At 36.2% G+C, this 27315-nt stretch overlaps 1 protein-coding gene across 8 annotated transcripts in view; it reads right to left on the bottom strand.

Moving 5' to 3' along the window:
- The window catches only part of LOC133830320 (serine/threonine-protein kinase ATM), an 86993-nt gene extending 65492 nt beyond the window's left edge, over positions 1-21501 (bottom strand). For 4 of the 8 annotated variants that reach the window (XM_062260280.1, XM_062260283.1, XM_062260282.1 and 1 more), the window contains exons 1-20: positions 21176-21493; positions 20709-20817; positions 20461-20604; positions 20027-20188; positions 19725-19920; positions 19451-19607; positions 19184-19323; positions 18758-18845; positions 18555-18658; positions 17049-17147; positions 16341-16397; positions 16171-16252; positions 14117-14191; positions 13124-13165; positions 12811-12881; positions 12281-12329; positions 11861-11932; positions 10220-10381; positions 10039-10128; positions 9763-9950 (exon numbers count right to left, since the gene is read on the bottom strand). In XM_062260280.1, coding sequence (XP_062116264.1) covers positions 9763-9950; positions 10039-10128; positions 10220-10381; positions 11861-11932; positions 12281-12329; positions 12811-12881; positions 13124-13165; positions 14117-14191; positions 16171-16252; positions 16341-16397; positions 17049-17147; positions 18555-18658; positions 18758-18845; positions 19184-19323; positions 19451-19607; positions 19725-19920; positions 20027-20188; positions 20461-20604; positions 20709-20817; positions 21176-21253 — 2165 coding nt within the window. In that variant the 5' untranslated portion in view covers positions 21254-21493. Of the gene's footprint in view, positions 1-9762; positions 9951-10038; positions 10129-10219; positions 10382-11860; positions 11933-12280; positions 12330-12810; positions 12882-13123; positions 13166-14116; positions 14192-14422; positions 14564-16170; positions 16258-16340; positions 16398-17048; positions 17148-18554; positions 18659-18757; positions 18846-19183; positions 19324-19450; positions 19608-19724; positions 19921-20026; positions 20189-20460; positions 20605-20708; positions 20818-21175 lie in introns of those variants that run through there. The other 4 variants (XR_009891991.1, XM_062260281.1, XM_062260285.1 and 1 more) reach the window with 4 other exon arrangements.
- Positions 21502-27315: the final 5814 nt, after the last annotated feature.

Here is a 27315-nt window from a genome sequence, read left to right as displayed (position 1 = left end):
ACCTCCTCCCCCACTACCATGTCCTTAATCAAATAATTCTTGGCCTCCGTTACCCTAAATAGATCTGGGTATTTCAATTTGAAAGGGGACTCACCAATCCAAACATTCTCCCAAAAAGGAATTATGTCTCCCCTTCCAACTTTAAAATAGACCAAGCTTCTATACTCCTCGTACAAAGTCAAGATGTCTTTCCAAGGGCCACGAACCGAAAATCTTCCTCCAACATTAGTATCCCATTGCCCCCCATCACTCCCATATCTGCTTCTGACCACCCTATGCCACAAAGAAGTACTCTCCATAGGAAACCGCCACAACCATTTGAAGAGAAAAGCCTTATTCCACAACGTTAAATTTCCAATACCCAAGCCCCTGTGACTACGTGATTTACATACTTCGTGCCAAGATACCAAGTGGTCTGCCCCTGACTGTTCCGCCCCTTCCCACAAGAAATCCCGCATCAGCTTTTCAATAACCCCCACCACACTCTTAAGGATACAGAACAACGACAAATAAAAAACAAGGATTGAAGACAAAACCGACTGAATAAGAGTCAACCTACCACCTCTAGACAAAAAAGCACTCTTCCAAGACTCCAAACGATTAGCACATTTCGAGATAACAGGCTCCCAAAATCCCTTGGAACAAGGAGAGTCCCCCAAAGGAAGACCCAAATACTGAATCGGCCATTGTCCCACCTCACAACCTATCTCTTTTGCTTGCCGCTCCACGACCTCCTCATTCAAATTGATCACCAACAATTGACATTTCTGCAAATTGATAGATAAACCAGACACCACACTAAACACCTTAAGGATATCCAAAAGCACGACCAAAGACTCCTCATCGTTCACAAAAAATATCGTATTATCGGCAAACTGAAGATGACTGACATCCACATTATCCTTACCTACTGTATAACCTCTAAAAGCTGAAGTACTTCTAGCCTTGTCAATCATTCTGCCCAGAACATCAGCTACCAAAGTGAACAAGAACGGGGATAAGGAATCCCCTTGGCGAAGACCCCTTGAACCTTTGAACTTTCCCCTCGGTCGTCCATTTAAAAATATAGAAAAAGATGTGGACAGACAACCACGAATCCACCTTCTCCAAAGATCGTCAAACCCTTTCTTTTTCATAACTAAATCCAAGAATCCCCAATCCACACAATCATAAGTCTTAGTAAAATCAATTTTGAAAACCCAACCCTTTCTACCCTTGCTCTGGTACTCCTTTACAGCCTCATTTGCGATCAAAACTGTATCCAAAATTTGCCTACCCTCTACAAAAGCTCCTTGTGATTCCGCAATTGCGTCGAAAAGAACTCCCCGAAGTCTATAGGCCAATACCTTTGATATGACTTTGTAAAGACTAGTCACCAGGCTAATAGGCCTATAATCCCTCACTCGACAACTATTTAATTTCTTAGGAACAAGACAAATAAACGTTTCATTGGTTCCTCCATGTATGATTCTGTCGTTGAAAAAACCTTGAAAGACTGCGAGAAGATCATTTTTGACAACATCCCAATTATTCTGATACACAGCCATGGAGAAACCATCCGGCCCCGAAGATTTAGAGCCGTCACACGCGAAAACCGCTTGCTTAATTTCGTCTTCCGCGAAAGGCCGCTCTAAAAAAGACGTCATAACTGCTGAAATCGGGGACCAAGAAATACCCTCCACTCCAATCCAAACTCTTGGAACCGCTAAATACAAAGCAGAATAGTAAACCCACAATAGCCTTTTCAATATCCGCATCTTCAACCCAAATAGTACCATCTTCTTCCTCAATCCTAGAAATAAAGTTCCTCGCTTTTCGAGCACTGAGGATACTATGGAAAAGTTTGGAGTTAGCATCCCCTTCCTTGGCCCATTGACACTTCACTTTAAACCAAACACTCATTTCCTCCTCAAAGACAATCTGCTGCCATTCTTCCTTCACCTTAGATCATTCCAGACGAAAAATGGTCATTCCATGATCCCCCTCCTCTAATCTGTCTAAATCAAACAACCTTCTTTCGAGCAAATGTTTTTGCACTTTCCTAGTCCCAAAGACCTGCCGACTCCACTTCTTAATTTTATCTTGAACCATTGCAAGCTTAGACATAAATTGAAAACCCGGCCAACCATGCACTTTAGCCGACTCCCACCACTGCTGGAAATTGCTAGAGAACTCCCTATGCTCCAACCACGAATTATCAAATCTGAAAGGAGATGGCCCCCACGAAGGAGGACTCGTGTCTAACACCACCGGACTATGATCAGAAACTATTCGAACCATAACTTCCTGACGAACGAAGGAGTATAGTCCTGACCAAGAGGGTGTATGGAGGAATCTATCCAACCTACAGCAAATAGGCTTAAGTCTATAATTTGACCACGTGAACCGCCCATTTTGAAGTTTGGGGTCAACCAATTTTAACTCTCTAATCAAAGCATCAAACTTCTTCATACTCCTAGTATTTTATTTGCTATTCAGTTTCTCATCAACCCTCCTAACCACATTAAAATCTCCCCCAACGCACCAATTATTACCACAAATAGCACTCAAACCTGCTAATTCATCCCAAAAACTATCTCTCTTACCATACACTACAGGACCATAAACACCTGAGAACCACCACAGTTCCTTCCCCTCAGCCTCCAAGTAGACGGAAACAGAGAAATCCCCAACTAAAGAGTCAATAACGGAAACACTCCTTGTATCCCAAACTACCAAGGTACCTCTTGACTGACCAATCGCCTCCTGAAGAATCCAACCTTTAAACCTAGACCTCCAAATACTTCCAATGAACCTCCTATCTATAGACACTTTTTTAACCTCTTGAAGAATAATAATATCTGGATTAACTTTGCAGATTAATTCCTTAGTCGCTTTACATTTTCCTTTGGTACCACATCCCCTCACATTCCAAGAAAGAATCTTCATAAGTCATAATTATACCCCTCAACATTCCTCTTCCTTTTGTCATAGTTGACATTGAAACTCAGCTTTCGTAACTCGCGGTGACTTTTCTGAGAAAGACTTACAAAACCCCTTTTATCTACCTCTCCCATGACACAAGGTATCACCGAGATACCTAGAGATTGCATGGAATTAATAAGTCGGAGAGATTCAGACAAACTCTTATCCTCCATTCCCGCAGAAATGCCCAAAACTACTGAAGTTTCCTGTGAAGAACCTTCCTCCAATACCTCATTCTTATCCTCAACCTTGACCTCAACCCCAAGCAAGGAATCTCCTTTTAAAAATATTTCCATCCCACAAACTACTCATTTGTAATCCTATATCATCCCCATCCACCTTTCCATCATCGGAATCATCATCGACAAATTCTTCTTCTGAGCTACCAGATTCAAGTTCTTCAACCACTGGATAAATAAAATTATCCTCTTCCAAAACAGGGTCAATCAAAGGCATGCCCCCTCCCTCTTCTTCTGAGACAGAAGGTCATACTATGCTCCATTGAGAAGTCTTACGTGAATACACCTTCCAGCCATTCAAGTCTGCTTCAAATTGAAACTCGTTGTCCTCTATGCTTTTCAACAAGACACTATGTTTACTAGAGTGGATCTCCCTCACCGAATCATTCCAGAAATTAATTTTTCCAAGAGAGAACCTATCTCGTCCCTTTGGTTTAATTCCCCGATGGAGTCTAATAGAGTCAGAAGAAAGAGGCCATGCGAAATTTCCTTGGCCCAGATTTTTAAAACCAAACCTTGGATTGAAGAGAACCCTTAGCCTTAAATCCACTTTGAAAAAACAAGGCCCGTCAGTCATAAAAACTGAGATCCAGCCCAACGCCTTTGCAAAAAAATAAACTTTTAATCCATCCAACTGCCACGTGCTTAAGGGGAACTCTTCTTTTTTAAAGACTGAACATATGTCTTTCCTCACTATATTTTTAAAAGATAAGTTTGACTTTAATCTTTTAAAAATCTCCTTTAATGACATGCACCCATTACGTGAAAGAGTGAGTAACCCCTGGGAATCTGCCGAAGAAGTCGCATCTAACTGCTCTGAATTAAATGCTCCCGGTTTGCCGTTGGCCACCGTAACTCCTCCCCTAACATCATCGACTTCCTCCCTAGCCTCCATTCTTTCACGACTGAAGGCCCTTGACTCCTTCGCTAAGAACTCCCTTGGATTTTCCTAACCACTCGATGACTTCGCAGGCACTTTCCTCATCCAAACTTGTCTAGAACACTGGGACTGCTTCCCTCCAACATGAAGGCATCTGAACAGACGCAGGGAAAGAGTTTCCCCTTCGACCGGAATTGAAATGCAGCTGGGCATGAAGCCAAAGTCATCCCCCACCATTTTGAGACAAGCATAGCAGTGGTTCTTCCCTTTTAAAGTATCTCCATCGACTTCTAACAACCCTCCACAAATTCTACCAATCATCTCAAAAACCTGAAAGTTCCAAAAATTCAAAGGAATCCCTTCAACATCGATCCACTCATATTTACATGATATTCTCCTTTCCACCGATTGACTCGCCCGACACCATTTGACAAATGAGATTGAAGAGAGTCCATGAATAGTGACCGATCCAATGGAGACCAACTTCTCCTGCACCCTCTCGTTTGCACACCAAATTATCACTCTGTCATCTGAGAATGAAGAGATCCTTAATTTTTGACCCACCCATTTCTGCACTCCATCCTGAATAGACAACCAGGAAGACCGACTATCCAATCTAAACATAAAAACAGCCAAACGCCAATCGAAATTTTCCTCTTCCCCTGATTCATCTGAGTGGCACTCCCCCATTATCCTCTTTTCATTAATGACACCCGCCTCCTTCACTTCCATGGATGACAAGTTTGAGTTCCTCTTAACAATTAAGGCCCAAGAAGCCGACTTGTCCACCCTCCCTCCAAGAGTCCCTTGAGATTCAACTTTTCTCTTCCTAACCAATTGACCCAAACAGTCCACTAAACTTCTCCATCCCTTGCTGAACTTCTCCTCAGGAATGATGATCAACTTAAAAGCGCTGTCTTTTAGAACTGAAATCTTCAAGAAAACTCCTCTCACATTCTGGACACAATCCATCAGAACCCTCAAGGACTTATTCCTGAAAGTTCTCCGAAATACAGAAAGATTACCTCTAGCACCCAACATCCCTTCCACCTCTTCTAACAGCCACAATGAGGCGACTAAAGACAACGAAATCTCAAAGCTTGAAACCCTTGTCCTTTCACAAATTCGAATTGAACCACCATCCCTAGAGAGGGTCAACATAAAAACCTTATGAACCGTTCTAAAGCTCCAATACTTTTGACCAGAAAACGAATTGGGGAACACCAAATGAATTTTTTGACCAAATCCAGTGGGGAAATGAACAGATTTCTTTCCATAACCAGAAGGGTTATGGTGCCCTCTAGACCTAGACATCAGAACCGAGGCATCCAAGATTTGAGAACATGTATGTTTCTCTAATTAGCTTGTAATAACTAAGGTCTTGTGTGTTCAAACCAAACCAGAAAAACACTTTTAAAAAAAACAAACAAACTAATAATTGTAATATAAGAATAAAAAGAAAGAAAAGAGTTACAATTCGTTTATACTGTACAAGAAACAGAGAAGATATGGCGTTGACAGAGGCTGTTGTTTCGTTTAGCTACCAACCTAGCTTTGAATCTCTCAAGATATCTATCTGCTTTATATTTCACCATGAATACCCATTTACAACCTACTACATTCTTCCCTTTCGGTAAATCAACCAACTCCCATGTCTTGTTTTTCTCCAAGGCTTCCAATTCTATTCATCATTGCACCCTTCCAATTCTCATTGGATAATGCCTCGAATAAGTTGTTAGGAACAGGAATGGTGTTTAGGTTTACAAAGAAATTCTTATGAGATTGAGAGAATTTATCAAATGACTCAAACTTCGCTATTGGATAAAGTGGACGTTTGGTGCATTCTCTGGTTCCTTTTCTAATGGCAATAGGTAGGTTGTCATCATTGGTTGAAGTTTCAAGGTTTGAATGCTCACTATGAAAAGGATGGATCATGGTTCTTCATCTACCTCTTCCTCTTCTTCAGCCCAACCGTCTTCATCACCTACCTCTTCTCCAATCCCTAATTCTCAAATCGAGCCTATGTTTGATCCAAATAATGAAAGCATATCTGTCACAACCAATAAAATAGCAAACAAGGATGACATTATTCTAGCTAATACTCAACCAGTGCAAGTGTACTCAAAGAGGAAAGCTACTCTGCCTGAACCTCTGTCAGCACAAGAGTCTAGTCCAACTTATGTGAAAGAGGCAACATACCTGGGAGCGCCAAAGAGCATGTACATGACGATTTTTCCAAAGTTCCCAATAAGTTTCTAAGTTTCTCACTCTACTCCTTGAATTCTCCATTCTCACATGTTTTTGAGTTTGGCAGAGAAGATATCTAATTCATCTGTCCTTTATTTCCCCATTCTTTGCTAGGTGGTTTTCCGTTCTGTTTCCAGCAGCGGTCCTTTGTGTGACGAGGCTTCTTACAATAGCTACACCACAAATTGTCTCGATTTTGAGGCCTAGAAGAATCAGACCGACCAAAATCTGATCATTCCTTGTCAAATACTAGTTTTTTTAATGTTCGCTAAATGTTGATCCCTATTAGGTCCCCATTGTTGTTACTACCACTTTTCACTATCACTGCCAACCCATCCAATCCATCAGATGCTTGTGGTTCAAGCATGACAGTTCTTCTACTCTCTTCTACCCTAACCATTGATATGGTTTCATTCAATGAAGGCACTTCTTCCTTGCCTAAAATCTGCACCTTGACTTGATCGAACTCCACATTCAATTAGCTAAGAAATCATACACTCAGTCCCTCTCAGTAATTATCTAACTCGTGTCACAAATTTTTCAGTGTTGGCATATTCTGTGACAGATTTGTTTCCTTGCTTGGTTCCAATCTCCTCGTTTCCTCCTCACTATTATTCCATAAAACAGCTCTATCATCGTACAATGCAATGATCTCATACTTCTTTCCTAACTTGTCTATTATTCCATACTGTATAGCTTCCCATGGGATGAAACTATCCAACCTATGCACTAGTACAGCTTGGTTCTGCTGTTTGTTATTGTTGTTTTCTTTCAGGCAATCTGAAAAGGATACTTTTGTTCCTTGTGTGTGGAATTTTTTATTGATCTCAGGAGGTCCAAAATTGAAAGCTGGATAATGTTCCCACCCTCCCTTATTGTGTTTGTTTCCTTATGTTTTCCTCACCACACTAGCCCAGTTCTGTTTACTAAGGGCCCTCTTCTCACCTGGTTGTACCTCATCTGTCTTGTTTCCCACTATTGTCTTTACTACGCTTGCCCTAGTCTGTTTGGTAGTGGCCTTCTTCTCTTCTATTTTTCTTGTCTCTAATTCGCTTGACACTTGAGGTACCTCCCTTATTGTGTTCTGCCTTTTGCCAACTAATCCGTTCAAACACTCCATCAGTTCCTTCAATCCTGTTGATTGCCGCTCCCCGGGGATAATCACAGTCCTTAACATCTTTTGAGGTAACGTAGATACTTTAACAAATTCCCCTCTATTGTTCTTTGAAGCACTCTACCATCAAACTCGTTGAGTTATTCCTGAATGATCGTTTGAAATATTGCCTCTGTAAATCACTGATCTTCTGTAACTCTACAATTGCATCTATTAACCATGTTGCTACATCAATAGTGACTAATCCCGTACCCTGTCAATCTTGTTCTCTCACAAATTATGACCAAGCCCCAGTCATTAGTTAACGTTAACATGAAAACCTTGTGCTTAGTTCTAAAACTCCAATAACGGTTATGGCCCCTGAAGGTGACAAAAGCAGAACCACTTTTTTGTCCAAAACCAGTGGGGTTATGAACATTTTCTTCCCTAGACCTGTGGGGTCAAGGTGCATTCTCTTGGTGAATCTTCCATGGTCAGGAGGGCCATGGATCCTAGTGAACTGCATGGCTCACGTTCCCTCAAAAGAGGAGAGTGCTGATTGGCCAGAATTGCAATCATGCACATGCAGTTTCCAGTTAAGCACAAAACTCCAAGGTGAAAATGATCAAGCCCAAACTCTAAAAAGCTAGGCATTAGCCATCCGACCACATAAATTAACTGCAATTTTCAAGCCACTATTTGCTCCACGGCCTAACCCAGGCTCATTCCTAATTGAACCCTTAGAACCACTTGCTTTGGTACGGACATCATAAGTTCCTGGGAGAATAAACACTGCTCCAGAAAAAGGAAAGTGAGCCAAATGAATGAAACCCACAGGATATGAAAATATGAGAATCCCCTTTATGAAAACCCTCTCGTCCAAAGAAGAAATTTGAGAGCTCCGGTGGAGAATTTCAACCAGCCAATGAGGGAGTAAAAGCCCAACAACTAAAGAGAATGAAACACGAGGCGTTAGAGAACCCATTTTCGGCTGGAGCATTCTTTTTTTTTTTCTGTGAGTAAATAGAATGAGAGGTCGAGCGAAATTAGAAAAGAGAGTCAACGCGCGTTTGATTTAATTCTCATACACTTGAGTTGCATCTTCGACCTTGGAATAAGTCTGTTTGACAGCTTCCCATATATCCTTTGCAATTGGTAAAAACATGCAAGTGTCACTAATTTCTGGTGGACATAACCATGGAAACCTCTTCATCCCATGCATCAAATCCTGAATTTGTACTACTAGGGCCAGTTCCAAGAAGATGGCTCAATTTATCTTTTCCCTTTAGAATGGTTTTGACCACTTGAGACCACTTTAGATAATTTTTTCCATCAAGTTTATAGATTGTTGGAAGACTCTACAATTCTCCATTGGAGTGCTTGACAGGTATTTCTTCGGGTTGTGTTGTCACTTGTCACAGTTGTTTCAGACATTGTGAAAGGTAAAATCAGACTTGATGGCTATGAAGGAATGGAAATAATGGCAAAAAAAAATTCCAATAATGTAAACCGGAAAATAAGATGTAATACTTTGTTTTGTCTTTAGAAAACATAGCCCCCAAAAAAAAACTCAGCAATGATGGCTGGAAATAGACAAAAATCAGCAACAAAGACTTTGAAGAAACTAACCCAGAACAGAGCCAAGCTCTGATACCATGTGAAAAAGAGAGTAATATCTTCTACTACTTTTTCTATTAGAGAATAGAAGCTTGTACACAAAATACAATCCTAGGTTAAGTCGGCAAAACAAAGGGAAACAAATAAAAAACTTTAAAATATCTCAACTGATCCCACATAATCAAGACCTGCTAAGATATTCCATATTAAAAGGGCCTACAGATAATTAATCCCCTACAATTTATATAATTTATAATTAGGCTAAATAGATAACTTTTATATCTGTGATTCTCCACAAGGTCCTATACAAGCAAACAAGTAAAGAGGGGTAAAAGTTTCAATCAAGCAAGTTCAATTTTATGGTGTCAGAGCTGAAACTCTATTTAGAGGACAAATAGCCAACTTGTGCAAAAAAAAAAAAAGCAATGACGCTGGTACAGAAACTTTTACTTAAGTTTCTTCCCCTTGCCTTACAATCATGAATCCATGATGAAATTGTACTATGACAACAAAGTTGCCATCAACATCTCTCGTAATCTTGTATGATTTTTTGAAACATGTTGAAGTTGATCACCATTTAAGCATAACAACAATTAACACAAAATAGATGAGGAAACACGAGACTTAAGCATTAAGCTACCTTTCATGAAACAAGGTGATTTAGGGGGAAAGAGAATCCAAGAAGTCTAAATTAAAAACATAGCAAGAAAGATAAGACAAACCTCACAAAGTAGGAACCATAGATGAAATTTGATAATAGAGCACATAGAAACAATACATCAGAAAGAGGCCTAGTTTTGATATCCTTGTCTACTAGATATCCAAGAGCAAAGTTCTCCATTTCAAGAAGCAGTGAGTCCCTCAACAAGCGAGGAAGATGCACACTTCGATCATTTGGAAATGAAGAAACCTAGCAATATTTACAAAAAAAATTGTAATAAGGTAAATACGATTGAAATCTAGTACAGAAAGTACTAAATGATACAAAACCCCAGTACCTTAACAGAGGAAACCTGATCAATATTCGCAAGTACATCAATGGAGCATTCAAAAAGTTCGTGCATCGAGTCCTGCTCAAGTTCTTCCGTCTACAACCACAATTATCTAGTTTTAGTTTTGTATTGATAACTGGATGTATAAATTTATAGCCTGCTAGTACTAGGATAGATCACCAAATACCTTAACCCAGTCATCCATAGGCATAGCCTTATTAACATCTTCGGAAGCATTGAATATGGAAAGTCCACTGTAGCATTTTAGAAAAGGGGCACAACCAGCAGAAAGAGCATAAACAGCTCCAGGCAACAGCACAACCATGTGCTCATTTAAAATGGAAGATTCCTGCATGTAAACAAACCAGTTAATATAACAATGAAGTTAATATAAAGCAACCAATCTTAAGGTTTGTAACAACAAAATCTATCAGGATACAGATGCGTAAGGTGGAGTGAAACATAACAAAAAGATTGAATTACATGCCTGTAAAGGAAGACTAAATCTGTATCCAAGGAAAACATGTGAAATTATCAGGAAATCCATTGAAAACAACTCTGAAAAGATATGAATGTTTTTACTCTAGATTTCTACGTAAAAACAATATTCAAACTTTCAGCTTCATCAAGTAAGAACAAAAGAGCATATAGATCTAGGAATTGAGATAGCTCTTTCTAAAAAAATAGTGTGCAGTATTTTTTTAGAGTTTTGTGTTCTATCATAAAAAACAAAAAATTATTTATTGAATACAAGAACGGGTGTTTTGCAATGTTTTCGAAGAACAGATTTTGAAAACAATTTTTTTATTAAAAAAACAGAAATTAAAAAAAAAATGTCAATATTTCTCGTCACTTTTTTTACATCATCTTTTTGCAATCACTTTCTCTCATCTTCTTAACCAAGCCAATATCTACTCCTCATTAGTCTATTATTATCTACTCAATCAACCAGTAAAGCCACAATAGATGAGCAATAAAAGAGTATTGATACCATTCTTTTTTTAAATTGATAGAAGAGTTGTTCAATGTTCCACTTTTTAAAGAAGAGGAGAACCAAAAGTCCTCCAAAGAAACAATCACAAACTATAAATAAAGAAAAGCATTCCCACAATATCATTCACCCATAAAACCAATCCAAAACTTCAAAGAATCTTTTGGAAAAAAAGCCCCAATTAAACAGCCAAAACTGGAACATTCCCTAGCAATCTACCATTATCATTAACAACACTCAGCAAATAATTAGCCCCAAGCAACGCCAACACTTCAGAATGACAAAGTCTGTGCTAAAGCTTTAATTTCATCAGTTGTTCCGCATTGTTAAACAAATCTGGAAGGCCAGGATTGCATCAAATATCACATCCACATAATCACACATCATCAATAATTTCCAAATAAATAATATATAATACATTAAAAAAAACAATTAGAATGTATTCAAAACTATAGTGATCAGAACAATACTTTTCTCATAGTAAAAGGAAATAGACCAGAATTTTGAGTCAGGCTGACACCAGGAGATGCGCACAATTTGGGACACAAATCTGGCACTGCCAGGTACTTAACAGTATGATAAGCTGGCTTCAAAAAAAATGTCTTTGAAGATAGCTTTGGACAGAAATTGAGCTTTTTCAATTTCTTTATTAATGGAACTCGGTGTTTCATTTAATCTTTACAGTGCTGGATTTAAGAGACTTATAATAGTATTTTTATTTTCTTTTGGAAAGGACTGCTTGTCATATATTTCTCTAGTTATGTATAAAAAAAATTATTGTGTGTGTGTCTCAACCCCTTCAAAACCATCCCAGGCATAACAAAACAAGAAACAGACCTGCCACTCAAGATGACCCAAAACTGCTTTCAGGAGGCCTTTTCTAAGATGCAAAATGTCTCGGGAATCCCCCTGCATCAACATGAAGGAAGTTGATTTAACACATTATACATACAGCCTCTCTTGCTTGTATCAAACTTTATATGACCTGTAACTACATTATTAGCATGTTATGGTATTGATGTCTTAATTACCAAAAAAAATGGATTTACTTTGGAAAGGAACCACTAAGACCACGCCCAATCATGACTCATTCAGCTCTCTCTAAGTGTCTCTGTCTAATTGTAAATACATGATATGTGTGCATGCTATGCAGAAATGTAGATCATGTTAGGCTAATTCTAATTAAAACCCGGTTCATGTCAACAACAGCTGCATACCTTCCAACTAACAGTGAAATATACTAATTGTACCACTTACTTGGGAGCATTTCCTTGTGAAGTAGCATGAAATGAAGTACAAAGCTGACCTGGATAACATAACATTGAATTCGGTTAATGTGAACCTTAAAATACTATATGATATATAACTCATATTTGAAACTTAATGAAAAATTAAAAAAACTAATGACAGTGAAACTTTAAGGCTAAATAGGTTAAAGACCTTGTCATTTTCTGATTAGAATAGAGATTGGTGTATTTGGTTGTAACTTTAGATGATTTTTGTCATTGTTTTTAATCTTCCTTTCTCCATTAAAAAGTTATACATTCTTGTTTCTTTTCATAAAAAATAAAAAAAAAAAAGGCATGGCCAGTTATTGTGGAAATAGTATTGCAAAACTGAAAAACAGGAACTCAGTATTTGGTGGTGAAATTTCCATCTCAGACAATAATCTTGAACTTTGATTGGTGTAGCTACTAGCTTATGTGATGGAAGTTAACAAGTTTTCATACATCTAATAGAAGAATACTAATATCATATAACAACTAAATAACAAAGAACACACTTACATTGATGGAATTCGTTTGAATAACCTGAGGTCCCAGACATCTTGGGGTACAACCAACATATTTATAAGATCCTGGAAAAAGAAATTTCATAAGAACATTAGTCAACAATAGACACATTCATGTTCACATAGATGAACCCCTAGAGGCATGCTGACAAGGTGAAAATTGATGGAGCATTTGTACGTGTATTTATATGTTTGTTTATAAGAAACAAAACCTTATTGAATATATAAGGAAATAATAAAATTAAAAAAAAAAGGTGATAAGGTATCCTTCTCGAAATCCAAATAAGAGAATAAAATTTCATACTCACCCTTGAAATCATGTTACCAAGGAGTATAAGAGCAGCATCAACCTGCATGATTGCATACATAATGAATTAAAACCTAAAAGTATTCTTGCAAATGAAGTATTGCAAATGCAAGGATAATTTTTTAGATAAAAAGCATTGGCGTCCACATATTGATAGGAATTAGAGCTAGAAAACAGGTAACGTGGAGTGAAAATCCTCGGTGAGAGTGTTATTGATGAACTGAAAATTGGATACAGGTTTTCCAAGCATTCAAGAGGCTGGGACTCTCCACAAGAGCAAAGCTCAATACACAAGACTGATAACCCCAACCTCTCTACCAATAGCTACCTTATATCCTACTCACCAATCCCAAGGCCTAACCGAAAGACAAACAAACTTCTTCACTACCACTATGCACCCACAGCACGTTCGTTACTCCTGTCAGCCACTAATTTATCTTTCCAGAATTACCCCAGCATCTAGAGTATGTAAAACGAACCGGAGGCCTATCACATATAAATCATAAAACCCGCATTTTTTTATTGGAATCCCTACTTAATAGTCAATGAAACGTACACATTATTACAGATTATAGCTAATTGACACGTCTTAAGTAAAACAAACACATTTTTTTATTGGGATCCCTTCAAGGATTTTTCATTCACAGATTGGTTGAGAGAGTGGAATTTTTTGTTGTAATGTATTGTTTTGTATATTGATGTAGTAGTAGTTAAGCTACCTTGTTCTTTTTTCTTAGTTTTTGTTTTCGATGAGATACCTGTGGTTGTTTCCCCCCCTCACTTGTATTGTATATTTATTTATTAATACAAGTTTTGTTTCCAAAAAGAATTAAGTCTCAAGTATCAAAGGAAATGGAAAAGGATAAAATAAATAAAACAGCCAACCTTCAATAAAATAAACTTAATATATATGGAAGAAAAAGAATTTAAAAAAAAAATCACCAAAATATTAATTAAGTTGAATCCAAACAATGCTTATACGAGTACAACTTACAACTGCATTTACATTACTGAATATTGGCAAACCATGCATCAAAGAGCTCCATAGTAGTCGCCAACTGCTGTTATACTGCAATTTTTCATCCATTAGTCAGTATTAATAACAAACACAAAAATCCAACATCGTTTGTAACAGTAACAGACTCTAGCTAAAGTTTTAGTTTCACAGTTCATGAAAAAGACCTGCGTATCCAAAGGTTCAATTCAAGAACTTTGCTTCCAACACGAATACAGTAAAATAAAATAAATGTTTGAAAATAAATTTTAAAAAAAAAAGGTAGGGGAGTGGAGAAATCCCAACTTAGTCCTGCTGAATCACATTTTTTTTTCATTATGATTCGTGAGTTTGCATCATGCCTGTGGTCCAAGTTTTTGGCAGAATTTCAAGTGGAATGGGTTACTCCTAGATGTTATTATGCATATATGGCTCAAAATTTAGTTGGGAGGAATAATAAAAGAGTGACAATTTGGAGGTGTGGATTTAGGACTCACTGGATCATATATGAAAAAGAATTAACTTTTGGTTACTTTTTTTTTTGTAATACAAAGTAAAAAGAACTGACAGGGATGGCAACAAGTAGGGTATGTCTATTCCATGACCCTACCCTATAAAAAAACTTCTACCCATACCCTACCATATTACCCTATAATTTTTTGCAAGTAGGGTGTGGGTATTACCCTATCGAACATAGGGTACCCATGGGTAACCCTACCCTAATAAAAAAATTTTAAAAAATATATTATTCTTATAAAATTAAATGAAATATAACATGATTAAGTATTAAAAATAGTAAATACCAATAATTCATTATTTATACTTATAAAATTAACAAGAATATAACATAATGTGATAGACATTGTAAAAGTTAATATGATATATTATCTTTATTTATACTTGTAAAGTTAATTAAAATATAATATAATGTGTTAAAGATCATAATACTAATAGGATACATTATATTTAGAATATGTGCATAGTATATATTAATTGATTTTATAAATTTAGATTATTAAGTATTTAATTTTTAGTGTATAAATTATAATTAAAAATCTATATTAATTATTTATAATATATTATATGTCATGTATTTATTTATAAGATATACCAATATTTCTACATATTTATATTTATATGACATGTATTTATATTTATTTTATAAAATTTTATTTTTTATATTTTTAAAAATATAATGAAATTTTAAATATATTCATATAAATTTACATATATACATGCATATAACTATAAATAAATATACACATAATCGGGTAGGGTCGGATAATAGGTTGGGTACACATATATCCGCACCACATGTTTTTATACTCTCACCCTACCCTAAACCCTAAACCCTAATTTATCGGGTAATACCCTACCCATTAGTATAGGGTACCCATGGGTAAACGGGTTTCCAGGTAAAATTGTCATCCTTAGGAACTGAACATGTCTATAAGTAGACAGGCCAAACACCCATACAACAGCGGTAGCACATGAAAACTGCAACCGAAATTTTGGGATACAGTTTGGTTTAAAAGTGTAAATTAATTTATAACCTTTTCTCTTTTCTGATTTGTTGATAGATTGAGAGGTCTTGCTGTAACGAATTTCTGTTTGAAATTTTTCATTGCTGTGTTCCCAATTAGATGCTTAAATTCTGGTTGAGTTTGTGATGGTCTTATTCAATTTTTTTAGCTGTAATATTATTTTCGCCATTTGATAAAAAGTAGCATTGTTACTATAATTATTTTTTTTTTAAAAATCCTGCTGACTGCTAGAAAGTCGTAGTTGGCAAAAACCATTTGCTAATAACCTTCTTTTTCTAGAATACGTCTATCATAAGCCATCATTTCAAAATATACAGACTGGAGTCATAAGCATGTACATCAAAAGCAAAGCTGACACCTATGAACCATTCAAATGTGTTCTCATGTATTTCAAAATAATACAAAACTGAACAAAATCATTCTAAAAAATATAAGTTTCAACATTTTAAGGACAAGCAAATTTTAACAGCAACAACCAAATACAAAAAGGCAAAAAATCCAGACTTGTACCTCATTTAAAGAGGAAGAACTAGATGAAATTGCAACCTCTGAATCTGGTAGCAGTAACACAAAAGAGAGTTCTTGCAAACTCCTTTAGATGCAAAAATATAGAAACGTATGAGCTCACAAAAGAAAGGTGGAGATGGAGAGAATTTGAAAAGAAACAAACTATTCAATACCTCAGAGTCCACAACAAACCATCATAACTGTGCCCCATATTTGCATCATTCATAATTCTGCAACACATTTCAATTTTTTAAGTGAACAATCACTTTCTATTTAAAGCTTCCATAAACAAGCATGTAGAAGATGCATTTTAAAAAAACTCATGTCATCAAAGAAGCTATATACCCTAACAAACATGCAAATAGAATGTTTAAAAATTAGCATCCTGTTATCATTTTTATTTTATTATTTTAAGCAAGGAACGTACAAAAACATCAGTATAGGAAGTATTTTCCTATACAAGCCTACATCGAAACACAACTAAAACAATGTAAGCTGATTATGCATTTTAATATGAAAGGCATCTGAAAAATAGTTGCATAGTTATGAAATTCTAAAAGAAAATTAGCATAGCAAACACATAAACAGCAAGGAACAAACTAAGGGTGATGTAGGACCAAAGGAGAAAATAGGATAGATAACAAGAGATGAATCCATAGAGAGAAATAGAACAACAGATAGAAAAGATGTAGAGAGAACAACATTAGAGAGAAATCTCAATGATTTATAATTTTATAGACAAATTTTACTATATAAAGTATGAAGTCACTTGTGCACAAAATTATCAACACAGTAAAGAATCACATTAGAAGAATAATAGTTCAGATACATTCAGCAAAGGGATAACTATTTACTATGTTTGACCTGACACAAAGAACTACCTTTCAAAGCTTGCAATGATACCCTCAAACCAGTAGATAAAGAGATCTTTACTCATGCGCCTTTTGTAGTTGTGAGTGAGACAACAAAAAGCAGCATTCCTGTAGAATAGTCCCTCTGTTACTTAAACATTCTTTTGTAGTATCATGACCGGGAATCATAAACATTCTTTTGTAGTATTATTACAGGGAATTATAAGGTTGAAAATATTGGTGTCCATAGATATATCGGTACTTGATTTTATGGAATTATCGAAGAAAATATCAATACCGATTGGAAAATTTTAAAACTTTATCGAAATTACAAATAAATTCTTAAAATATAATTTTTATCATAAAATCTTAAACAAATTCAAAACATTCAATAATACATAAGCCATATATATTTAAACATATCTTCATAAATACATTGCTATACAAATATAACATTTGATAAAAAGAAAATCAATACCAAAACAAACTCTTAGGGGTTCAAAAGTAGTATTCATATGATCTTGATCTAATCAATACTAATTATATTATGATATAGTTTGAGTATAAATACATGTAAATAAGAATATTAAACCAACCAAATTGAGTAGATGAATAATTGAAAAATCTTGCAGATACTAGAGTAGTCACTATCACAAGATTTCATTCTATAGTTGCTAGATTCATAAATGATGTTAAAGTGGTTACAAGATACTCTACAAATATTACTTACAAGAGTCTCTATCAATTATGTTTTCATTTTAAAAAATATGAGTTAAATTGTTTCTTTTGTGTTTTATTTGATTCTTTTCAAAATTAAATTGATATTTCTGACATTTCATCAATGTTTCCACGATATTTCTGCTATATTTTGACAGATAAAGTTTTACACTCAGAAAAATATCAGAACCTTGGAAAATTCAGATTGCCAATAATATCGATTTTTTCATCCTTGATACTAACCAATTATTTTTTTTAAATCACCACTTTCTTCCCATAGTCTAGCTGCTGAACTCTGTTTTAAAAAAAAATCTCCAGACTAGTATGTCCAGAAATGTTACCCCATCCCCTACTTTCATCCATACATTACCAAGTTTTTCATGAACTTCTTTCTACCTTTTCCACACATCAAAAACCCTGCTAATACATTAATTCCTGCAGTCCACTCTGAACATATGAAGCAAAAATACTTCCAAACCTATATAGAGTAGAGCCTCGTTTCAGCAGATGAGCATTAATATAGACAAGACAATGATAACTGTTCTAACCAAAGCATCCTGCGTCACACTAAGAAGCCTAACCTCCTAATCCAAAGTCAACAAAAATTTGTTACAGCTCATCTAAAACCGGTAACCAGGGTGGTTATTTATATATTTAGTTTCCCTAAATATATTTTACAATGTTCACATCACACAACTCATAAATTATTAGACTCCTAAATTAAGGAAGGGGAGAATTGTTGCATTTTCTTTATAAAAAGTAATAACAATTACAAAAAAGGAAACTTGATATTGCCAAATCAATCAACTTATGATTTACCATAGCCACTTCCCTTTTTTGAGCTCTTCTCTTAAACGTGCATCAGCATGCTCTCTCTTCACCCGCTTCTCAGATGATGATGGTTTACCTCTGTTAACACAAGCCTAAGAAGCAAAATCACATTAGATACCTCTTACCTGAATCTTTATCTCAGGAAATCTGACATAAATCACAACTTTTATAACATGAATAGAAATAACTACCCGATAGAATAAAGCAGCTGCAAGGTCAACAAGACCATACTGTGACCTACTTAAAGCTCCAAATCTATCATCTTTAATTGCCTCAGCCCTGAATAAGTATAGATTTAATATTATTTTTCTATTGACAAAGCAAGTTGTATAAATAAAAAGATGACAGTCATCATCTGTATTACAACCTAGGCAGTAGCAAAAATGCTCCTTCTAAAACGTAGTGAAAGACAAAAACAAAAACAGAAACACCTTCCCATAAACATCTTAGAATTCAGCTACAAATACCAATCACAAAGAAGAGTGGAGGATGAGAAGAATGCCTTAAACTCCTTATTATTGAAGATTCATATAGGTATAGATTCAATATTATTAGTATCAGCACCAAAATCAAAAGTATAAACTGAGAGAAAGAAGGGAGAAAAACAAAACACTAACCAGGGCACACTGCAACTAGATAAGAAGCTCTGATCTAGTTCCTTACAAACTATATCGAGAAGTTGTTCTACCAGAAGACTACTATCAGCAGCATCTCTAGTAAAATTTAGCTGTAACCTTGCATATAATATAAGTGCATCCTGCAAAACAAAAAATAAATTAAGAAAGTATTAATATACGTACTTGAAAATTCGTTAGGAACACACATTTTTAAGAATATATGAAAAATAAAAATAAAAAATTGCTTTGAATGCTTCACTTGGAAACCTTAAGAGCTCGGTCATGTGTTGTCAGCCAACAACGAAACACAAATTGCTGTACAGCACTATGGATCTCCATGGAATGGCCTCCCAAATTAGGACCATCCTTCAACAAGTATTTATTAACACACTCAATAAGTTTGCGTGAAAGCTTGTCCTCATCCCTGAACAAAAAATTACCATATACGTTTCTATTATCAAAGCCAAATGGAATAGAAATACCAACAATAATATATGCATAACAGTGTAGAAAGTAACAGTAATAACAAGTTATGACTAACCTTATATGAGAGAAAATCCCTACAAACCCCTTAACAATGTCTTCTCTTAGACTGTTTGGTAAATCTCCTGGAGGATTCTCCAGAATCGATTGGAGGGTAAGGATGCAGCGAAAGATCTCCTCCCTGGGATTATATTGATTATCATTTTTCCCACCCAAGCTTGATTCCACCTTTTCCATGTACAGAAGCACAAGACCTAGCCAAAGGATAACATATGTATAGGAAATGTGATCAGTCAGTGTTAGCAGCAGCTTACAATTTGAAGGAAACATGCTTTGAGTCTAAATAAGTGAAAATCTTACAGGAATAGATGCGCTTCCTCATGTGAAAACGATAATCTTTTATGGCCAAAAGATGTCGGAGAATACTCTCGTATTCTGATTGAAAGCTTGGGACATTGCTCAAGACATCCCATATGTGATTAAAAAGCGATTTAACCACAGGTAGCAAAGGTGCCATCTTGCCTGAAATTGTACAAAGCAAACTTGTCATATTTCCTGAATTGAACCTATCCACTTCTTTACTAGGTTCTATTTTTTTTCACAAGTACATTTCACATATCAAACATTCTGAACATAATCTTCCTGGTCTCAATCAAACACTAAAAGTTTCTTGGAAAAACAAAAAATTCAATGTTCTCAAATAAGTAAATAAAGAAATAGACATGATAAACATCTTGTTTCATGTGGCTCTCTTGACAAGAATAAATAACTCAATAACACTTTCAAACAAATACCAGAGAACTTAGAATCGTGTGATCGTTGCACCACAATTCGGAGAGTCTTTGCAAATTGCAACTTTGGCAATCTTCGTTTGCTCGACGATAGCTCCAATGAAACACATTGCATAAGCAAAGATATCAAAAAAGGCCATGTTTCAGCTGCAGGGAAAAAAAATGTAAACCATCTACTCATTATGCACTCAAAGAAAAACCACTTCTACTTTCAGGGATTGAATGGGTCATATCTCAAATGTTGGCCTCACAATGTGGAATTTCATTTGGTTGAAGCTTCGCTGTGTGCTGTCCAAGAAATTTGCAAAAAGCTATTGATCTTTCTCCTTCCAACCATGTGTTCAACAACTTTATCCCTTCCTATGTACATCAACCAAAACCAGAAAATAAAAAAATCTGTTTTGCTGCAGAGAATATCTACAAACAAACAAGACATGAAAGTTCTCTTAATGGATTAACATTAAACTTTTGTTTCACTTAATTTAAATTATTTCTCTCTCTCTCTCTCTCTCTCTCTCTCTCTCTCTCTCTCACAGTTTATAACATCGAACGATATAACCATTTGCGATTAGCTAATTTCAACTCTATTTTTCTATTTAATCCTATCAAATACACATATAATGTCCATCAAGTCCATTTTCATTTTCGTTTTCCTCCTAGTGCATTTTCTAGGCGGCCAAACGGATAGTAAAAAAAACGATGAAGGAGAGAAAGATACTTCTCGAGCTTTGGCTTTATCAGACGAGAGCTTTGAAACTATCTCCTGAACGTCTCTGGAAGTGACAATCGAGGTCATCGGAACTCCGATTATGCTCTGGACGGTCCTGAAGAGCGAAAGACGAACTCTAGGGTTTTAAAACGACATAGACACTGAAAATTTGGCGGGAAAGTGTGGAGTAAGTGAGGTAAAACGACACTGTCACCGGATAAAAAAGACTCTTTGGAGAGTTTTAATCAACTCAAACCGAGTATCACTTAATGCGGAATTCCCTCACATGAATAGCCATAGTGCCAAAAGTTCTAGCTTTAATTTTAGCTTCTATGCTTTCTAACACGTAACTATCACATAGTAGGCATGATAATACCTATTGATTATATATGCATCCATAACTATCTATCCCAAAATATATCATTTTGTAATTATTGGATTCAATTACCCTCTCATTAACATTCTCAATTTCTCTCTCTAAATTATATGTTCTACGTAAGATTTATATGATCAAATCTTATAAATCTCGAAAAAATAACAAAATTTAAAAAGACCATCTAAAACAGACATTTGACTTAAAAGATATGAACTTTTAAAGTTTTCGTCAAATTTCAGTGCATATCATCAATTTTCATCGTTTTGGCCAAAAAATCAAGATTTTTATGATTACATCGCAAGAGCATCGAAAAAGCATTGTTTTGACAAAAAAAAATCAAGTTTTCATGATTGCATCGTAAGAGCATCAAAACAGCATCGATTTTGCATCGAAAAATCATCGTTTTGGTCAAATATCAAAATTTCATGATTGCATCGCAAGAGCATCGAAACAGCATCGATTTTGCATCGTTTAATTTTGGGGCAAAACGATGTTTTTTCAATGCCAAAGCGATGTTGTTTCGATGCTCTTATGATTCAATCATGAAAACTTGATGTTTTTTTTTTTGCCAAAACGATGATTTTTCTATGCAAAATTAATGTCAAATCGATGTTTTTTCAATGCTCTTGCGATGCAATCATGAAAACTTAATTTTTGGTCAAAACGATGAAAAATCGATACAAAATCGACGCAGTGTGCTAAAATTTGATGAAAATTTTAGAGGTTCGTATCTTTTCACTCAAATGTCCATTTTAGATGATTTTTTTTTATTTTGGTATTTTTTTAGATCTACAAAATTAGAGCATGTAAAATTGTAAAATTTATATGTAGAACATACAATTTAGATAGATAAATTGAGGATGTTAATGGAAGGGGTAATCTGGTCCAATAATTACAAAATGACATATTTTGGGGATAAGTAGTTATGGGGGCATTTATAATAATTAATATGTATTATTATGCCTAATATGTAATATTTCCCTTCTAAATACACACTAATTAAAAAAATTTGCCACCTTTAATAATTATTTGAAAACTATGCTCCATACTTCTATTTGGACTAAAATACTCTCCCTAATTTTACTTCTTCTCCATGTGGGTTCTCATTCCCATAGCAGCAAAACACAACACACCACCATCCATCAGGAAATAAAAACACCCTTAGCAATTGTGAAGTTGGGCGCACCCATTAACACCACATCTTCTCACTATAGAAACATTCATCCTTTATTAAGGCCATCATTTTTTTTTATAATAAATAGGATTTTTTTTCCCGAACTATGACCACTATATGATCATGTCCCGCAAATGATTCATGATGTTAAAAATTCCCTCCAAATTATACATGTTACTGAAATATGGGACTTCTGTTAAATTTCGTCCTAGCTGGTTAACAGATTGATGATATGACATTTTGTTTATTGATGTGGCAGTGTCATGTGTAGAATAATTAGCAATTTTGCTCCCGAACTTTTACCATTACCAAATCGTGCCATTTTTATTATAACTAGTTTAAATTATTTTAAGAAAATCTATTTTTTTTTAAATAATAATAATTAAATCCGTACAAATTAAAAAAAAATCATTTTAATAGATTAAGAAAATAAATAATACTAAAAGTTTCAAATTAATAAAATAAATTTCAAATATTCAAAAATTAAAAATCTAATTAATAACAAATAACTTTTTTTACTTTTTCTTTGATTTTACAATATAAAATAAATATATCTTAAAGTAAGAATTAAAAAATAAATCATAAAACAAAGTTTTTTTCGCTTCGTCCTCCATCTTTTAAATTAAAATTTTTAATTTGTTTAAGCCTTTTGTCCTTCGTCCCCTTCTTTAATTAAACATTTTTTCTTTGTTTTAGTATATATTTTAAATTTTTATTCTAAAATAGATTTATTTTATATTGTAAAAAAAATTTAAAAAAATAATTATTTGTTATTAATTAGATTTTTAATTTTTTAAAGAATTAATTAATATTTTTAAGAAAAAAAATTAGATTTTTTTAATAGAAAGGGCACAATCTCGTAGTGGTTAAAGTTCGAGGGCAAAATTGGTAATTATTCTACACATGGCATGTAACGACCAAAAAAATGCTAATAGGGTTTAGTGCCTTGATTAGCGTGCCGGGAGGGCACAATTGGATATGTGTGTGATTACATGATTTAAATGTGTGACTATGGGCCATGCATGATATACATGATGATGTGAATATATTATATGCATGTTTATGATTATTAGATATGCATGTGGGCCCTTCGTTGTTTATAAGGGCATATCTATAATTTTAGCCTGTTAAGGGCATAAATGTGATTATGTGTGTTAAATGACAGAGACCACATTATTATGTGCACATATTTGGAGTACATGGCTCAAGGCGATCCTAGTGAGCGGATTAGCGAATTAGTCATAGCAGGGTTTAATACCCAGCTCGAGGTGTGCCTAGGGTTATTTTGGGAACTTGGAGGATATTTTAGGGTTTATTGAGTAATGAGAAAGTATTTGGTAATTAGTTGGGCATGACGGGATTAATTGGCAAATGGCAGGAATACTCGAGGAATTAGCGGGAATCGGGAAATGACCATGTTACCCCTAGGGGCAATTAGAGGACTGAGGTGTCATGAGGGGTATTTTAGTCTTTTTGGCTAAGGTGTATGATCAGCGGAGGTTTTAGGAAACTGCCTAAGTAGGAATACACTTAACCTCTCTCACTCTCCAATATACACGGTTTCTCTTCCTCTCTCTAGAACTAAGGGGAATTTAGAAGCTTGAAGGAGAAAAAAGCCAGGAAATTGAGTTGAGGTTGAGCTAAATTGAGTTGAGGTTGAGCTAAATCTCGGAAACTGAGGCTAGAAGTAGAGAGAGTATAGCTGGGGGATTCAAGCTGCAAGCTGAGGTCAGGTTTCAAGTTGTAATTGTTGAATTATGTTGTGTTATAGTGAGAACTTAGAGCTTGCATGAAAATGGGATCCAAGGCTGAATTTAGGTGTTTGAGGAGAGTAAAGAATTGTTTATAGGCTAGATATGATGTTTAGGCTATTAGGTTAAGAATTTTGGACTTAAATATGAGTTTGGCTGGTAATTGGGGTTGAATTTTGAGGTTTAGGCTCGAGGGAAAATGCTGGAAAGAGGTGGATTTTCTAGATTTTGGGTCGCGACCCTGTTCTTTAGGCGTCGCGGCCCGAGTGCTCGAAGAGGCTGGGATGCCTCTGATTTGCCCAGGCGCGCCGCGACCTAGGGGGTGCAAGTCGCAACCCATGTCCTCCAGCAAGGAGGGCCTTGCCTCTATCTTAGGGATGGGTCGCGACCCTATAGGGCAAGTCGCGACCCTAAATGGAAAATAAAGGGAAGCTAAGGATTTTAGGCTTGGGGATTCAAATCTAAGCTCGGGACGAATTCTACTACCCGGCTTAGTAGAATTCGAAGTTACGGAGGCTAGTATTGGTTTCCAAAACATTTAATTGGACTAGAATTCGATAAATTATCCATCATTGCTTGTGACTAGGATTACCGTTAAGGCTCAGGACTAAAGATCGTGCTCGGAACCATTCTTTATCCATCGCTCGGGACTCGAGGTAAGAAACTGCACCTATGTGGTTGTGTTTGGGACTAAGGCCCCCTGTAATTGAACGTGTATATTGTGTAATTGTATGGTTGTTGTATGTAATATAAAAGTATAGCCTAAGGGTGCTGGGGCTGATGATAAGCGCACTGAACGTAGCTCGGCCTAAGCAAGTTGGGATCAGCTAAATAACCAAAGGGCTCGGCCTAAGGGTGCCGATACCTAATTACTTATATTACTGATCGAAATATATGTTGAAAGTATATGTTTATCATTGTCGAGCTTTATATCTGTATTCTGCTGATTAGTTGAACTGATTGGATTGAAATTGATTATATGCTTGTTGTTTATAGGTTTCTTGTTCGGCCTTGGCTCACAGGTGCTACGTGGTGCAGGTAAAGGCAAAGGAAAGTTGGACCAACCATGAGTTGGAGAGCTCTGGGGGCGAAGTGTACATCGTCAGCTGCTCGACCGCCACGGCCGAGGGAATTTACAGGAATTAGAGCTCTAAACTATATTTTGCCGTTAAACTGACTTTTGTTGTATCAGTCTTTGAGAGTTATACTTTTCATGTAAACCCTATTTTTGGGATCCCATGTATCAAACATTTGTTTTAATGAAAATTAACTGTTTATGATTAAAATCTTTTAACCCCAATGCGTCAGTTAACTTTAGAAAACACATTTATGTTCAAACGACTTGATTAGCAAGTCTGGCACTATTTTAAACACACAATGTAACGGTCTTGGTTATCTTGAAGACTGGCTGGGCATGTACACTCGCCGCTAAAGACAAGCTCGACTTAGGGTTTGGTAACTAAATATATGTGATTGTATGCTTAAATGTTTAAATGAAATGTAAATGTTTTATTTGTATGATTAATAGGGAGCATGAGATATATTGATAGGGCATGGTCCTTGACTGTTGTGTGATTATGATAAGGCGTGCTTATTAGCATCGCTACTGTATGTGAACAAAAGTTTAAATGCTTGTTTGCATCTTGATTGCATACTGTTGGTTGAGTTTTGATGTTGGAGCATGGAAAGAATGTTAACCTGGCATCATTGCCTGACCGCGCGAGTCATTGATTGCAGATAGACTTGGATAGTTATGCGTCCAAGGCAATCAATATGACTAGTCGGCACTGGGGTCGAGGCTAGAGATGAAGAGCAGGGCCAGAACCCTCCGCCAGTCCCTGGGAACTGGCAGCAATTGCTTGCTCATATGCCAGCCAAACTTCGAGGTCAGGAAGAGCAGATTCGCCTTATGAGGCAACAAGCTTTGTCAGGGAGTGTCGCACCTAACTTGCCACTTGTTGTGGCACCAGCTATACAGCCACCTGAGATTGGAAACGGGTGGGAGCCACTCTATGAGAGATTCAGGAGACAGCACCCTCCAACCTTTGAGGGAGGACTAGATCCACTGAAGGCTGAACAGTGGATGAGTATGATCACCTCCATCCTGGACTTTATGAGGGTGGAAGATAATGATAGGGTGACATGTGCTACCTATATACTTAGAGAGGATGCCCGTATTTGGTGGGAGGTGGCATCACAATCTTAAGATGTTTCTGCTATGAGTTGGGACGGGTTCAGAGATCTGTTCAACCAAAAGTATTGCAACGTTGCCGTCAGGGCAACAAAGGTGAATGGGTTTATTGGATTGGTACAGGGCAGTATGATAGTTACTAAGTATGCCCTGAAGTTTGATAGGCTAACAAAGTTTTCACCAGATCTAGTGCCTACAGATGCGGTTAGACAAGACAAGTTTATTCAAGGGCTTAATGTTGTGATAGCCCTAGATGTGAGGATTACATCAGTACCTGGGGAGACGACTTATGCCCAGGTGGTTGAGAGGGCCCTAATTGCTGAGGAAGCGGAGAACAAGATTTGGAGGGAGAACGCTACAATACGGGATGCTCGCAAGGCAATGCCTCCATATACAGGGTCTGGTAGGGGCAGAGGCCCTAGTGATCAGAAGAGGAAGACCCCTGACACCTCAACCACTATTGGTCCTGATAGGAGGGGCTGGGGTGTTCATGGTGGTCGCTAGGGAGGCAGTGAAACATGGAGGAGTTATCCAGAGTGCACTAGATGCAGGAAGCGCCATCTGGGCAAATGCGGGGCCAAGGCTTGTTACTGGTGTGGGGTGGTTGGACACCTCAAGAAAGATTATCCGACACTAAAAAATGAGGAACCAGGGAAG

The sequence above is a fragment of the Humulus lupulus genome, chromosome 4 (genome assembly GCF_963169125.1).
Source record: "Humulus lupulus chromosome 4, drHumLupu1.1, whole genome shotgun sequence".
Classification (NCBI taxonomy): domain Eukaryota; kingdom Viridiplantae; phylum Streptophyta; class Magnoliopsida; order Rosales; family Cannabaceae; genus Humulus; species Humulus lupulus.
The sequence above is the reverse complement of the archived record's forward strand: the minus strand, read 5'-3'. Positions and strand labels throughout refer to the sequence as shown.